We start from the raw sequence: 15920 nt of genomic DNA, 5'->3' as shown, positions 1-15920 counted from the left end.
TCTCTCTCTCTGTCTCTGTCTGTTTCTCTCTGTCCTCTTCTCTGTGTCTGTTTCTGTCCCTTTCCTCTCTCTGCCTCTGTCCTTGTCTCTGTTTGTGACTGTCTGTGTCTGTCTCTGTCCTTCTCTGTGTCCTTCTCTGTCTCTGTCCCTCTTTCTCTGTCTCTCTGAATCGGTCCGTTTGTGACTATCTTGTCTGTCTCTCTCTCTTTCTCTCCGTCCTTCTCTCTCTCTCTCTCTCTCTCTCTCTCTCTCTGTTTCTCTCTGTCTCTGTGTCTATCTCTGTCTCTCTGTCTGTTTCTCTCTGTCTATACCCGTCTCTGTCTCTGTCTCACAAACCCTCTGAATCATGTAGGGCACAGCTCCACAGTCCTTTCTCAGCAGTTCTGACTTGGTGGCCTTCCTGCTGCCTGTGGGTCAGCCCTCCCTCTGCAGTGAGCCTCTGTGATTGCATTGGGTGGGCATCCCGGCAGCATCAGTTTGACACCCGAGTTCTGGAGCACTTTTGCCTATGCAGCGCGGATGGCTTTCCCTCGCCAGGGTTCAAGGTGGTCCCTTAAAATCAGGGCTTCTGAGAAGGCGTTGCACGAGTGTCCGTAGCCGCCACCCAGGGACTGAGGTCTCTCTAGGGAAGCTTGTGAGCCACCTGTCAGTTGTGATTTAGGTATTTAAATCTAGCCACGTGAAAAGGCCGCACCTCTGAGAGGGGTCCTCAGGCTCAGTGCGTGCCTGATCGTGGAAGGTTTTTAGATGAGGAGGTGTCAGCAGACTACGAGTCCGCATCACGACTTTGTCTGAGTGTGCGTGGCCATGTGGTTGGTCTTGCCTCTGTTCTCAGGAGCCGACCCCCCAGTCCAGAACAGAGTCCTTAGCTTCGGCCTCAGTGCCTCCCACTGCAGCTGCCCTTACATGCTGTGCCTTGTGTCCGCACACGTCACCAGCCCCTCTGGGTCCGCTACCACTATGGCTTTGCTCATCCTCTGTTCTGTACTGGGGATTTTCTGCAAAGCCGATCCCTGCTCTGATGGCTTCCCATTCAGGGATGAGCCTTGTCCTTCACCTCTTCTTCCCCTCATCCTTTCTGTCCCATTAACTCTCTTCTGTATTGATTTGTGTTGAGTCACAGCATCCCCACGAGACAGCCATGATCTCAGTGAGCGGTCTGAGATGGCCCCGTTGGGTGGTGGGTGGAAGGCCAGCCTTGTTGTGGCCGGAGCAGCTATGTGCCCAGAACCGGCACCTTCCTGCCAGCCTGAGTCTCAGACCAGGCTCTCATCTGCCTTGCTGGCTTTTCCCTTCCCTGATGAAATGCCAGGTCTAGCCTCAAAAACCAAATTGTGTCTGTCTGTACCCCCATGCATTCCCTCTCACCTTCCCCCGCTTCCCCTTCCACTGCAAGAGACTTTTCTTTTCTGGGTTTTTTTTTTTGTGAGATAATTTACCCCATTCTGCCTCTCCCTTTCCGCCTCTCTGAGTACAATCCTCTCTCATCCCTTAATTTTATTCTCCAGACATGACCCCTCAATCTTCAGCTCACCCTGTGCCCTCCATCCACCCATCTACATATACATACATATAATTTTTTTTCCTCCAACTACCCTGAGACTGACAAAGGTCTCATGAGTTATAAGCATCATCCTTCCATGCAGAAATGTAAACAGTTCAATCTTAATAAGTCTCTTATGATTTCTCTTTCCTGCTTACCTCTTCATACTCCACCTGAGTCCTGTATTTGAAAGTCAAATTTTCTATTCAGCTCTGGTCTTTTCATCAAGAATGCTTGAAAGTCCTCTATTTCACTGAATAACCATTTTTCCCCCTGAAGGATTATACTCAGTTTTGCTGAGTAGGTGATTCTCGGCTGCAGTCCCACCTCCCTTGCCCTCCAGAATACCATATTCCATGCCCTGTGGTCCTTCAGTGCAGAAGCTGCCAAATCTTGTGTTATCCTGATTGTGTTTCCACAGTACTCAAACCGTTTCCCTCTGGCAGCTTGTAACATCCTCTCCTTGACCTGGGAGCTCTGGAATCCGGCTATAACATTCCTAGGAGTTTTCCCTTGGGGATCTCTTTCAGAAGGAGATCTGTGGATTCTTTCAATTTCTATTTTGCCCTCTGGTTCTACTACATCAGGGTAGTTTTCCTTGATAATTTCTTGAAAGATGATGTCTAGGCTCTTTTCTTGATCATGGCTTTCAGATAGTCCAGCAACCTTTAAATTCTCTCTCCTGGATCCATCCTCCAGGCCAGCCGCTTTTCCAGTGAGACATTTCACATTGTTTTCTAATTTTTCATTACCCTGGATTTGTTCTACTGTGTCGTGATTTCTCACAAAGTCACTATCTTCCAATTGCTCCATTCCAATTTTCAAGGAAGTATTTTCTTCAGTAATCCCCTGGACTTCCTCTTCCGTTTGGCCAATTTTTCTCTCTTTCTAGGGCATTTTTCTCCTCATTGGCTTTTTGGACCTCTCCTGCCATTTGGGTCAGGCTACTTTTTAAGGTGTTATCCTCTTCAGTATTTTTTTGGGTCTCCTTTAGCAAGCTGTTGACTTGTTCTTCATGATTTTCTTGCATCACTCTCATTTCTCTTCCCAGTTTTTCCTCTACTTCTCTTACTTGCATCTCAAAATCCCTTTTGAGCTCTTCCAAGGCCTGGGACTGGTTCATACCTTTCTTGGAGGCATTGGATGTAGGAGCTTTGACTTTGTTGTCCTCCTCTGGTTGTATATCTCGATCCTCTTTCTCATCAAAGTAAGATAACATAGTCCGACTCTTCCTGCGCTGCTTGCTCATGATCCCGGCCAATTACTTGAGTTTTAAACTCTTTGTTAAGATAAGAGTCTGCTTCCAGTGTGGAGAATGTGCTGTCCCAAGCTTCATGGGGTTTGTACAGCTGTTTTCAGAGATACTTGTAGGGACCTGTAAATTTTCAGTTCTTCCAAGGTGGTATGATAAGGGGCGAGGTGTTTACTCCTTTCCTGGCCTGTGACCACAAATATTCCTTTCTGTCCTGTAATTGTGAGGAAGGGTTCCTCTCCACAGCCACTCCAAGCTCCACCACGCCAGCACTCCTCCTCACCCCAGCACCGCCGCCCAGAACTGTGGCCCAGATCCAAACATGGGCAAAGCAAGAGATTCCTGCCTCAGCACTGGCAAAGAGATCCATGCAATCCCTCTCTGATCAGCCACTGGATTCCCCCTCAGTCTGTGGGCTGGAAGCTCAGGAAGCAGCTGCCGCCCCCCCTCCCCAGCTCCACACTGTTGGGAAATGGAGCTGAAACCCCACCTTCCTCTCTGAGCACCAACAGAAACAGACTTTTCCCACTGACCTTCTAAGTTGTCTTTGGCATTGGTGGATTGAGGAGTCTGGAAACCTCCACAGCTGCCCGTGATTCACTCCTCTGAGGCCTGCTCCAGTTTCGCTGCGGCCTACGCGCCCACGCTGTGCTGCGCTCCCAGCCCGGCGCGATACACCTTTCTGATCAATCATCCAGGTTGTCTTGGGCTAGAAATTTGTTTCACTCTGTCTTTTTGTGGGTTCTGCTGTTTCAGAATTTGTTTAGAGCCATTTTTTATGAGTATTTGCCAGGGGTTTGGAGGAGAGCTCCAGCAAGTCACTGCTTTCACTCCGCCATCTTGGCTCCGCCTCCCAGGAAAAGCTTTTGACAAAATATAGCACACATTCCTGTTACAAACCCTTAAGAGGAGTGGGTGAAACAAGGAAAAGGAGGGCAAGGGGAGAGGATAATGGAGAGATGCTTTAGAAGAGTGTGGAAGAGGGAGGGGAGTGATGAGAAGTAAACTGGAGGAGGGATAGGGTAAAAAGAGAGGCTGAGAAAGGCAATAGGGAGGCAGATGTATGAATAAGTATAATTTTTAGTGTGTATGGGATGCACGTACCCGTACGGCAGAGTGGATTAAAAATCAGATTCTGACAACATGCTGCTTACAAGAAACACATTTAAAAGTAATAGAGACACACAGTTAAAATAAAGGGCTGGAGGAGAATGTAGTGTGCCTCAGCCAATGCAGAAATGCAGGGGTAGCAATCATGATGTCAGACAAAGTCAAAGCTAAAATATATTTAAGAGAGTTAAACAGGGAGGCAACATTATGATAAAATGTACCATAGATAATGAAGCAATATCAATACTAAATACTAAATTTATACGCACTAAATATCACATCTAAATTTTTTAAAGAAAAGTTTAATGAGTTAACAGGTAGAAATAGTACTGCAATAGTGGAGGACTTTAATCTTCCCTTCTCAGACTAGACAATTCTAAACGAAAAATAAATAAGAAAGAAGTTAAGAAAGTGAATAGAATTTTAGATAAGCTAGGTATGATATATGGAGACAACTGAATGGAAATAGAAAGGAAGACACCTCTTGCTCAGTAATACGTGGTACCTTTACAAGGATTGACCATATATTAGGGCAAAAAAATTTTATAGCTAAAAGTAGAAATATCAAACATTCCCTTTAGAGATCACGGTGCAGTAAAAGTTATGTTTAATAAGGGACCAAGGAAGCATAGGGAACTAATTGGAGACTAAACAATCTAATCTTAATGTATGGGTTAAAGAACCAATAATAGAAATAATCAGTTATTTCATTAAAGAAAACAGCTAATGAATCAACACATCACAACCTATGGGATACAGGGAAAGCAGTAATCAGGAAAATGTATGTCTCTAAGTGCTTCTATCAGTAAAAAAGAGAAAGACCAATGAACTGGGTATGCAGTTTAAAAAAAAATTAGAAAAAGAACCCATTAAAAATTCTCAAACTAAATTGGAAATCCTAAAAATTAAAGGTAAAATTAGTAAAATTGAGTGTAAGAAAATCATTGAATTCATAGATAAAGCTAGAAGTTGGTATTACAAAAAAATAAATAAAACCATTGATTAATATGATTTCCAAAAAAACCAAATTACTAGTATTAAAGATGAAAAGGGTGCATATACCACTAAAGAAATCAAAGTAATTATAAGGCGTTATTTTGCCCAATTATATACCAATAAATTTAATAAGTTAAATGGAAGAATATTTACAAAAGTACAAACTGCCCAGATTAGCAGAAGAGGAAATAGAATATCTAAATAGACATACTTTAGAAAAAGACATTGAACAGTCCAGAGATGAGCTCCTAAGAAAAGCACCAGGACCAGACAGATTTGTAAGTGAATTTTATCAGCTATGTAAAGAACAACTAACTCCAGTATTAGCTAAGTTATTTGGAATAATGGGCAAAGAAGAGGTCCTTCCAAGCTCCTTCCATGGAACAAACATGATACTGCTACCTAAACCAGGAAAAGTAAAGGCAGAGGAACAATTTCATTAATGAATGTGGATGCAAAAGTCCTAAATAAAATACCAGCTAAAGATTGCAACAATCTATTACAAAGATGATACATTATGACCAGGCAGGATTCATGCCAGGAAGGCAGGGATTGTTTGACATAAGTAAAAAGACTTGAAGATACAGGCATGAATGGACTTTTCCTATTTACCTAAAACCATTGGCAAGCATCATTTGTAATGGGGTTAAGCTAGAAGCTTTCCTAGTAAGAGCAGGTGTGAAGCAAAGATGCTCACTGGCACCAGTGTTATTTAGTATTATATTGGAAATCCTATCAATAACAGTAAGAGAAGAAAAAGAAATCAAAATAGGGAATTAGGTCATAAAACTTTTTCTTTTTGCAGATGATATGATGATATATTTGGAAAATCCTAAAGACTCAACTAAAAAGTTAAGTGAAATAATTTCAGCAAAGTAGCAGGTTATAAAATAAACCCATATAAATGATCAGCATTCCTATATGTTACCAACAGAATTAACAGGAAGAGATAGCTAGAGATACCCCATTTAAAATAACTCTAGACAGTATGAAATGTTTGGGGATACACCTACCAAAACAAACCCAGGATCTATATGAACAAAACCATAAAAAACTTTACATACAAATAACATCAGATTTTAATAAATGGAGAAATATTAATTGTTTGTGGGTTGGCAGGGCCAATGTAATAAAAATGAGTATATATTCAATGCCATCCCAATTACCAAAGTATTATTTTACAGAACTAGAAAAAATAACATTCATTTGGAAAAATAAAAGGTCAAGAATATCAAGAGAACTAATTGGAAAAAAAAAATGTAAAGGAAGGAGCTTTAGCAGCACCAGATCTTATAAGGCAGTAATTATCAAAACTGTGGTACTGGCTGAAAAATAGAAAGACAGATCAGTGGAACAGAGTATTCATGCGTTCTACAGCAGCAAATGAATATAGTTGCCCAGTATTTGATAAGTGTAAAGAATTAAGTTTTAGGGGTGAGAATTCATTATTTGGTAAAAATTGCTGGGAAAGCTGGAAAGTAGTCTGGCAGAAATTGGGGATAGGCCAATATGTTACACATTTACCGAGATAAAACAACATTTACCAAGATATAAATGAAGATACTACAAGAAAATTTGAAGAACGTGGAACATATTACCTATCAGACTTTTAGATAAGTAAACAGTTTTTGAACAATCAATAACGTGTTGTAAGATGTAAAATGGATAATTTTGATTATGTTGAATTAAAAAGTTTTTGTACAAATAAAAGAAATGTAGCCAGGATCAGAAGGAAAGCAGAAAACTGGGGGGGAAATTTTATAGACAATTCCTCAGATAAAGATCTCATATCTCAAACATATAAAGAACTTTGTCACATATGTGAGGATGCAAGTCTTCCCCCAAGTGATAAGCGATCAAAGTTCCCCAATGAAGATCTCCAGTGAAGAAATTGAAACAATTTATAGTCATATGAAAAAAATGCTCAAAGTCATTATTGATTAGAGAAATATGAATTAAAACAGCCTTGAAATACCATATTACACTCATCAGATTGGCTAAAATGATAAAAGGGGAAGGTGACATGTTGGAGGGGATGTGAAAAAATTGGAGAAACATTTGGTTTTGGAATCATGCCCAAAGAGTTATTAAAATGCGTTTACCCTTTGAACCAGCCACACCACTACTAGGTTTGTTTGCCAAGAGGATTAGGGAAAATAGAAAAGAACTTTTATGTTCTAAGATATTTTTAGTAGCTTGCTTTGTGGTGGCAAAGAACTGTAAATTGCGGGAATGCCCACCAGTTGGGGAGTGGCTAAACATTGTGGTACATATTCATGATGGAATACTACTCTGCTATAAGAAACGATGAGCCCAGTGATTTTAGAGAAGCGTGGAGAGACGGCCACAAAATCATGACGAGCAAAATTAGCAGAAGCAAGAAAACACTGTATGCACTGACAGCAGTATCATTTTAGAAAGTCTTTAGAACAAATTTGAGCAGCCAAGGCATCCCAACTATTCCAAATACCTGAATTAACCCCAGAGATCCTAGGCAGGAAGATGCTGTTTGAATCCAGAAAGGAACGCTGCTGTGGTGCAGGAAATGATGAGCAGGCCGATTTAGGAAAACACAGAAAGCCTTGGACTTGTGAGGGAAGATGCCAGCCACCTCTCTTAAGAGAAACAGACGAGAGGAGGAACTAGGCATAGTATGATGGTGTGTGTCTGTGTATAGATACCTGTGAATCTGTTTCTGTATCCATGCTTAAGTGTAGCCTTCTTTAGGGTGGGGGGAGGGAGAAAATAAAGTAAAACGTGCCCAGCAGAGAGCAAGTGAAAAGCAGCATGGAAGCAAAGAAAAGCTGGGCAGCTTTGAAAACGTATAGGATTTGTTAGATAGGTTTTCTTAAAATGGAAATTTAGCGTTTTGTATTGAATCCTCTCTTATGGTCTGCTGTGTACAAGGCAATGTTTTTTTCTTTTCTTATTTTGTATTTAAGTGTAAAATAAAATTACAAAACACTAGAGAGCATAAGAATAAAGGGAGCTTTCCTTAAAATGATAAGTAGTGCATATCTAAAACCATCTGCAAATAGTATCTGTAATGCGGATAAGCAAGAAGCAGTTAAGGGATGAAGCAAAGTTGCCCATTGTCACCACTGTTATTCTATATTGTACTAGAAATGCTAGCAATAGTAGTAAGAAGAAAAAGGAAATGAAAAAAATTAGAATAGGCAATGAGGAAACAAAATTATTGTTCTTTGAAGATGATATGATGGTATTCATAATCAACTAAAAAACTAGTTGAAATAATATAAAATAAATAAAAATGAAAATGAAATAGTATAAAATAAACCCACACAAATCATCAGCATTTCTATAACCAACAAAGTCCAGCAGTAAGAGATAGAAAGAGAAATTCCATTTAAAATAATTGTAGCTAATATAAAATACTTGCCAAAACAAACCCAGGAACTATATATGAACAGTTACAAAATGCTTTTCATACATAAAGTCATATCTAAACAGTTTAAAAAATGTCAGTTGCTCAGGGGTAGGCTGAGCCAATATGATAAAAATGACAATTCTACCTGAATTAATTTACTTATTCAGTGCCATCCCAATCAGACTATCAAAAATTGATTTGATGTAGAAAAAAAACAAGCAATTGATTTGTAAGAACAAAAGGTCAAGAATATCAGGGGAATTAATGGGGGGGGGGAGTGAAGGAAGGTAACCTAGCCAAACCAGATCTCTTGACTGTATTATAAAGCAGTAACCATCAAAACAGTCTGGTACTGGCTAAGAAATAGAGTGGTAGATCAGTGGAACCAATTAGTTACACAAGACACAGTAGGAAATAAATGATCGTAGTAATCTGATGTTTGATAAATCCAAAGATGCCAGCTTTTGGGACAAGAACTCACCATTTGACAAAAACTGCTGGGAAAACTGGAAAACAGTACAGCAGAATTTAGGTATAGACCAACATCTTACACCATATACCAAGATAAGGTCAAAATGGGGGCATGATTTAGACATAAAGGGTTATACCATAAGTAAATTAGGAGAGCATGGAATAGTTTACCTGTCACATCTATGGAGATGGGAAGAATTTATGACCAAATGAAAGATAGAGAACATTATGAAATGCAAAATGGATAACTTTGATTGTATTAAATTAAAAAGGGTTTTCGCTAATAAGACAAATGCAACCAACATTAGAAGGAAAACAGAAAGTTGGGAAATAATTTTTACATCAAGTATCTTTAACGAAGGCCTCGTTTCTTTTTTTTTTTTTTAGGCTTTACATTTACATTCCTGTTAAACATATTTTCACATTAGTGAAGTTGTAAGTAAAGATTAAAATCAATAGGAGGAACCATCAGAAAGATGAAACAAAACTCAACAAAAGGTAAAAATAAGTGATAGCAATTCAACTTCCATAGTTCTTTCTTTGGATGTGGACAGTATTTTCCATCCTTAGGCTTCTGGAGATGTCTTAGATCCTTGTAATGCTGAGAAGGGTTCAGTTTAACGATATTAGTCATCGCATAACGTGTCTGTTATTGTGTACAAAGTCCTCTTGGTTCTGCTCACTTCACTCAGCATCAGACCATACAAGTCTTTCCAGGTTTTTCTGAAGTCAGCCTGTTCATCATTTCTTATAACACAACAGTATTCCATTACATTCGTATACCACAACTTGCTCAGCCATTCCCCAGTTGATGGGCATCCTCTCAATTTCCAATTCTTTGCCACCACAAAAAGAGCTGCTATGAATATTTTTGTACATGTGGGTCCTTTTCCCATTTGTTTGATCTCTTTGGGATACAGCCCTAGAAGTGCTATTGCTGGATCAAAGGGTATGCACATTTTTGTAGCCCTTTGGGCATAGTTCCAAATTGTTCTCCAAAATGATTGGATCATTTCACAACTCCACCAACAATGTATTAATGTTCCGATTTTCCCGCATCTTCTCTGACATTTATACAAAGTCCCCATTTCTGAAATATATAAAAGAATACAAGTCATTCCCCCATAGATAGTCAAAGAATATGAACAGGCAGTTTTTGGATGAAGAAATCAAAGCTATCTATAGTCACATGAAAAATGCTTTAAATCACTATTGATGAGAAAAATGCAAATTTAAGTAACTTTGAGGTACCACCTCACGCTTATCAGGTTGGCTAACGTGACAGCAAGGAAAAATGATCAGTATTGGAGATGTGGGAAAATTGGGACATTAATGTACTGTTGGTGAAATTGTGAACCAATTCAACCAGTTCTTTTTTTTTGGCTAGGCAATGGGGGTTAAGTGACTTGCCCAGGGTCACACAGCTAGTAAGTGTTACATGTCTGAGACCGGATTTGAACCCAGGTCCTCCTGAATCCAGGGCTGGTATTCTATCCACTGTGCCACCTAGCTGCCCCGATTCAACCATTCTGGAACTGTGCCCAAAGGGTTATAAAACTGCATATCCTTTGACCCAGTAATACCACTAGTAGGTCTGTATCACAAAGAGATTTTTTTTAAAGGAAAAAGGACCTATTTGTACCAAAATATTCATAGCACCTCTCTTTGTGGTGACAAAGAATTGGAAATTGTGGGGATGCCCATCAATTGGGGAATAGCTGAACAAGTTGTGGTATGTGAATGTAATGGAATGCTATTATGTTAGAAGAAATGATGAGCAGATGGATTTCAGAAAAACCTGGAACAACTTACGTGAATTGATGCAGAGTGAAGTGAGCAGAACCAGGACACCACTGTGCACAGTAACAGTGATATTCTACAATGATCAGATGCAAATGACTTAGCTGTCCTCAACAACAGTGATCCAAGACAGTTCTGAAGGACTTAGGATGAAAAATGTTCTCTGTCTCCAGAGAAAGAACCGAAGGAGTCTGAATGCTGATTGATGCAGACTTTTTTTCACTTTTTTTATGCTTTTTTCTTTCGGTCCATCTTTTTCACAACTTGACAAATGTGAAAATATGTTTTGCATGATTGTACAAGTATAACTTTGAGCAAATTGCATATTGTCTCAAGGAAGAAGGCAGAGAATTTGGAACTCAAAATTTTAAAAAATGATGTTAATTGTTTTTACGCATAATTGGCAAAAAAAAAAAGGAAAAATAGTATTTTAAGATATTTTGAGAACTGTATTTCACTCTAATTGGCTTCCTTTGAAATGGTCTATATTACATCTTATTGATTTAAAGCATCCCTCCAGGAAGGAATCCTTTGGCTTCTGCCGCGTCACCTAAGGGGTCTGTGGCATGGCCCGGCTCGTCTCAATGACTTCTCCACAGAACTCGTGCCCACCCATAGGGATCATTTGTCTCCATGAGAACTTGGTCATCGTCTAAGCACGTCCTGCTGTTGCATCTTGGCGTGGTTGTGGGGAGCACCCTGTTGCATCAGAGCTTTTATTTTACCAAGTAAAAGGTTTTTTTAAATTCTGAACAGAGAACGAAGGCAGTGACCTCTCTGCATCCTCCATCCCTAGCAGACAAGGCACATGCCTCATGGAACCCTTTCTCATCCCTTCTCCTGTCGTTACTGATCCAGAATGCTGTAGGTGTCCTGTGAGTTAGAACGGCCAAAGAGGAGTGACCACGGCAAAGGCCTCTCCTGTGTAGAACAAGAGTCTTTGGGGGCGACATGGAGAGCCTGTCTGACCTTTCTCCCTCGCCGAGTCTGCTCAGCGCGCTCTCTGACCTTGGCATGCCCACTGACGGTGGGACTGGCCCTCTCCTTGCCCACTCTGGGATCTGCGCTGTCGTTGGCTGTTCCCAGCACTGACATCATTGGGCCCAGCCCCCCGCCTTGCACCTTCACTGTGGACGTCGAAGGTTGGCCGTGCCCTTCCCCCTGTGTCCTGCATCAGAGCCGTCCTTGGCTCCTCTCTCACTCTCGTCACCCATGTCTGATCTTCATTTTTCCCTGGCCCGGCCCTGGGACCCTGCTCTCATCACCTGGCCAGGAGCCCAGGCCTCCCCAGCCTTTCTGTGCCAGGGCCATTCCTTCAGATTAGAGTGCCTCCATGTGGGCTTTGCCCCTGCCATGCCCTTGCTCTGGTTCCCAGTGGTCTTGTGTAAGTTGTCAGCCCTGGCACGATGCGGGTCTTCTGATTTCGACTCTCACAATCTCTCTTGAAGGCATCCCTTTTTCTCCAGTCCCTGGGGCGGGCCCTGGTCACCCCAGCTGGGACCATTGCGGCAGCTGCCGGTGGGTGTCTGCCCACTCGGGTCCATCCTCCCCCGGGCAGTCTGTCCATTCGCGGAACCCCAGGTATTCCCGCTAACCTCCATTTCCTTACGCCTTTCTCACCCCTGCAAACTCTGCAGTGGAGGGCAGCAGTCAGCAGGCCTTTATTAAGCGCCTGCTGGGTGCTGGACACTGCACTGCTGAGGGCCAGTGGGATGTAGAATTTTAACTGGCGTTCAGGTGTGTTTTATGTGCTTTGAAATCTGGTGGGTTGTCCTGGGTCAGGACTCTGAAATCTCATGGAGACCTTCCTTGCAAATGCATTTTGTTTCCACAGCTTTATTCAGTGGTGGGTTCTCTGGAGGGACAACTCAGAGAATTTTTTGTAGACATGGTTTGCTTAAGATGGAGCAAAGCTTGAGTCTTTTTGAGCGAAAAAACTGCCCTCCCCCCTTTTTTTTTCTGAAACTCTAGAAAACGTTTCTCTTTTGTTCGAAAAATAATGCACTCTTCTTCCAAGAATGAATGGATAAAGCATTTATTAAGCCCTTCCTGCATCAAAAACACTGTGCTACGTGCATGAGAGCATGCGTCAGAAAGTGTAAGACAGTCCCTGCTCACCAGAGCTGTGAAGGAAGGAAGGGAAGAGGAGGAGAGGAGGGAGGAAGGAAGGAAGCAGGAAAGAGGGAAGGGAGGGGGGAGGAAGCAGAAGAGGGAAGGAGAGAGGGGGAGTATTAAGCCCCTACTGTGTGCCGGGTGCTGTGCTAATGTGCACTTTACAAAGATGACCTCTTTTGAGACGTCTGTGGTGGTGACAAAGACCACATTTCCTGTACTTTGGTGATACCTGTATTGAGCATTTATTGATACTCGGTATGTGACTGTGTGCTCAGCCTAGAGATGCCAAAAAAACTGTCCCTGCCCGCAGGAGCTTCCTTTCTAATGGAAGGTGACCACCGGCACATGAGGAGTGCGTGGCAAGTGGGGGTGGGGTGGGAGTGTCCAGAGTGCGGTGGGGTAGCCGGCTGGGGACTCGGCAAGCAGCAAAGGCTAGGAAACCCCCCAGTGATGCCGACTTCTGTTAGGACAGACACCTGAATAGTTGTCACTATGATTGTTATTTTTAGATATATTCTAGTCGTGAACTTGAAGAAACGTTGAATAAAATCAGGGAAATTTTATCTGATGACAAGCATGATTGGGACCAGCGTGCGAACGCGGTAAGTGTTCTGTCCGCCTCTACCTCTTTGATTTTGCCTTTGTTGAGCGCTCGCTTTTCCTCTTGTTTCAGGTGGACATGGTAGGGGACACAGGCCTCTGTGGCTCACCTCCCTGGCTGGCGCACGTATCAGTCAGTGAATACTTGTCATTGCTCTTTGGGTGATTTTGCCAGAGGAGATGCGCCTTGCTTAGCCTTGTCCCTGGGATGCCCTGGGCCTGTGTCTCCTCTCATCTCCTCCAGGCAGGCCACATCAGTGGAAGCAAAGGGACGGGGCAGAAGTTCCGGCCTCCACAGACCAGGGCCCACCATCTCCACGCTGGCATCTTCCCCTTGACCATTCAAAGATTGCAATGGAGGCTGAGGCTGGGAGTTTCCCTTCCTGGGCCTCCATCTCCTCATCTGAAAGGGAGGGCCTCTGTGAGGAATGCATGTGTTCAAACTAGTAACAGAAGATGCCGGAACAGGGAAAGGAGTCCTGGGGATGACCTGGAAAACACAAGTGGAGACAGCAAATTGGAAGAGTTGAGAATGTATAAGGGTGTGAGAAGTGGAATGAAGCTGGCAGCAGAGACGGGACGCTTGGACTCTGGTTCCCAGAAATAAGTAGAGAAGGAATAGATGGGGAACCTTCTGGGGAGCACGGGCCCTGCTCTTGAGGAGCTCCCCCTCTAATGGGGGAGACAACATCCAGGGAAGGGCCCAGGGCCCTGAGGGGGCAGCCACAGAACAGGATAGAGTTAACAGCAGGGCTCTATGTGGAGCCTGGACTAGAGAGGGCTTGGGAAAAGGCTTCCACTCTTCCTTTATTTTGTTAAACATTTTCCAATTTGATTTTAATCTGGTTGCAGTCCCATGTTGAGAGGCACCGCCCTCAGATTCTGGGCAGTTGACTGTGTCCTGGGCATAGGAAATGACCCCCAGATGGTGCGTCCTCTTGAGGACAGAATCCCCTATTTCATAAGTGGCCAGCCTCAATATTGACCACTCCCATGAGCCCAAAGATAGCAGGTGAAAATCCCCAATCGGAGAGGGACCATGACCTTCCAGTGCTAGGCTGGTAGCATTGCCTCTGGCTGAGATCATGGCGCCAGTGCTTTCAGCTTTTAGAATTTAACCATTAAAGGTGGTAGGTGATAACTTAGAGAAACATTTAGGGGATCCATATTGAGAAAGGCCATTTAAAGCCTAGAAGAGAGAGAGAACCTTGTAAGGCGGAGGTGGGCACCCAATGAGTCCTCCCCAGAAGGCAGAGGTGGGCACCAGCAAGTCCTGCCCAGGAGGCAGCAGAGAGTCCTCCCCAGAAGGCAGCAGAGAGTCCTTCCCAGAAGGCAGAGACGGGCACTGGCGAGTCCTCCCCACAAAGCGCCGGTGGGCACCGGAAGCCCTCATGCAGAGAAGGCGGTGTGGTGGTTGGCAGATTGTCGAGCAGAACATGGGCATCGCTGCTGTTTATACACCCTCTCCTTTGCCCTTGACAGCAGGTGCAGGAGCTGCATTCTGCCGACGTTCTCTGCTTTTCACAATTTTCTGCTTTCTCCCTGTCTCAGCTTTGGCCAATGAGAGGGTCCCCGGGACCCAGTTTGTGGCTTCCCTCCCTCTGCAGGCTGCAGGGGAGAGAGCCCTGAGAATCTCAGTCTCCTCCTCTCTAAAATGGGAGTCCAAACAGCGCCCACAGTCTTGCAGAACAATGGTCTGCGCAGTGAGCTTTTCCTCAGGGTGGCGGGCCGGCCCCACCAGCAGGCCCGGGATTCTGTTCAGGGGTGGGGGTGGTGATCATCTTCTGTTCTCTGTAGGGGACTGCAGGGCCGTGGTCTTCTCATGCAGGCTGTGCCAAGGGGCTCTGCACCAGCCGCCTTCACATCTGTCTTTCTATTGCAGCTCAAGAAAGTCCGGTCCCTGTTGCTGGCTGGCGCGGCCCAGTACGACTGCTTCTTCCAGCATCTGCGCCTGTTGGACGGTGCCCTGAAGCTTTCCGCCAAGGATTTGCGGTCCCAGGTGGTACGCGAAGCCTGCATCACTGTCGCGTGAGTGTCGGCCTCCCAGCCCCTTCCCCACCCACCCTGTCATCGCACCTGGGCTTCTGGCTCCAGACCAGGGCCGGCCATAGGCTCCCGGTGGTCACCTGTCTGCATGGGAGTGCAAGAGGGAGCCCCATTGCATCCCCCCCAGCCTCCAGGCCCTTCCCTCTGTGCCCTGTGGTGCCCGCTTGCAGCCTTATGCTGCCACAGGAACAGGTCACATTGGCCTGGTGCTCCCTTCAGCCCAGGGTACCAGGTGTCCTTGGGCCCTCTGCCTCCGCCGGTGCCGCTGTGGGGAAGGGGCGTACTGCTGCCCCTCAGCTATTTTGGCCTCAGGACTGTGGCCTGGCACACAGTGGGCACCTTAAAGACATATTTGCTTATTTTAGAAGAGCCCCCAGCCCCTCCCCGTGCCACCGTGCTCACAGCTCACCTCCGTTTGCCTTGGTCCATTTTCGTGTTGTTGCTGCTGCCTGCCTGGACGTAGGTCATAGGTCATAGTGACCTCTCTGGCCCCCAAGCTGTTGTGGGCTGTGAAAAGTCTGGACAGGTGCAGTGGGGGTGGGGCAGGCCTCCACCGGCAGACACTCTGAGCATTTTGGCAGATGGTCCCCCGGGGGAGA

At 44.2% G+C, this 15920-nt stretch overlaps 1 protein-coding gene across 37 annotated transcripts in view; it reads left to right on the top strand.

The window, feature by feature from the left end:
- Positions 1–15920, top strand: part of CLASP2 (cytoplasmic linker associated protein 2) — a 142167-nt gene that overhangs the window by 68538 nt on the left and 57709 nt on the right. For all 37 annotated transcript variants that reach the window (XM_078151989.1, XM_078151986.1, XM_078152000.1 and 34 more), the window contains 2 exons: positions 13185–13277; positions 15158–15303. In XM_078151989.1, the coding sequence (XP_078008115.1) occupies positions 13185–13277; positions 15158–15303 (239 nt within the window). The remainder of the gene's footprint in view (positions 1–13184; positions 13278–15157; positions 15304–15920) is intronic.

Source organism: Phascolarctos cinereus, unplaced genomic scaffold (assembly GCF_003287225.1).
Source record: "Phascolarctos cinereus isolate Bilbo 61053 unplaced genomic scaffold, phaCin_HiC Scaffold_4;HRSCAF=312, whole genome shotgun sequence".
In the NCBI taxonomy this organism is placed as follows: Eukaryota; Metazoa; Chordata; class Mammalia; order Diprotodontia; family Phascolarctidae; genus Phascolarctos; species Phascolarctos cinereus.
Note: the sequence above shows the minus strand (reverse complement) of the source record. Positions and strands in the feature narration are given on the sequence as shown.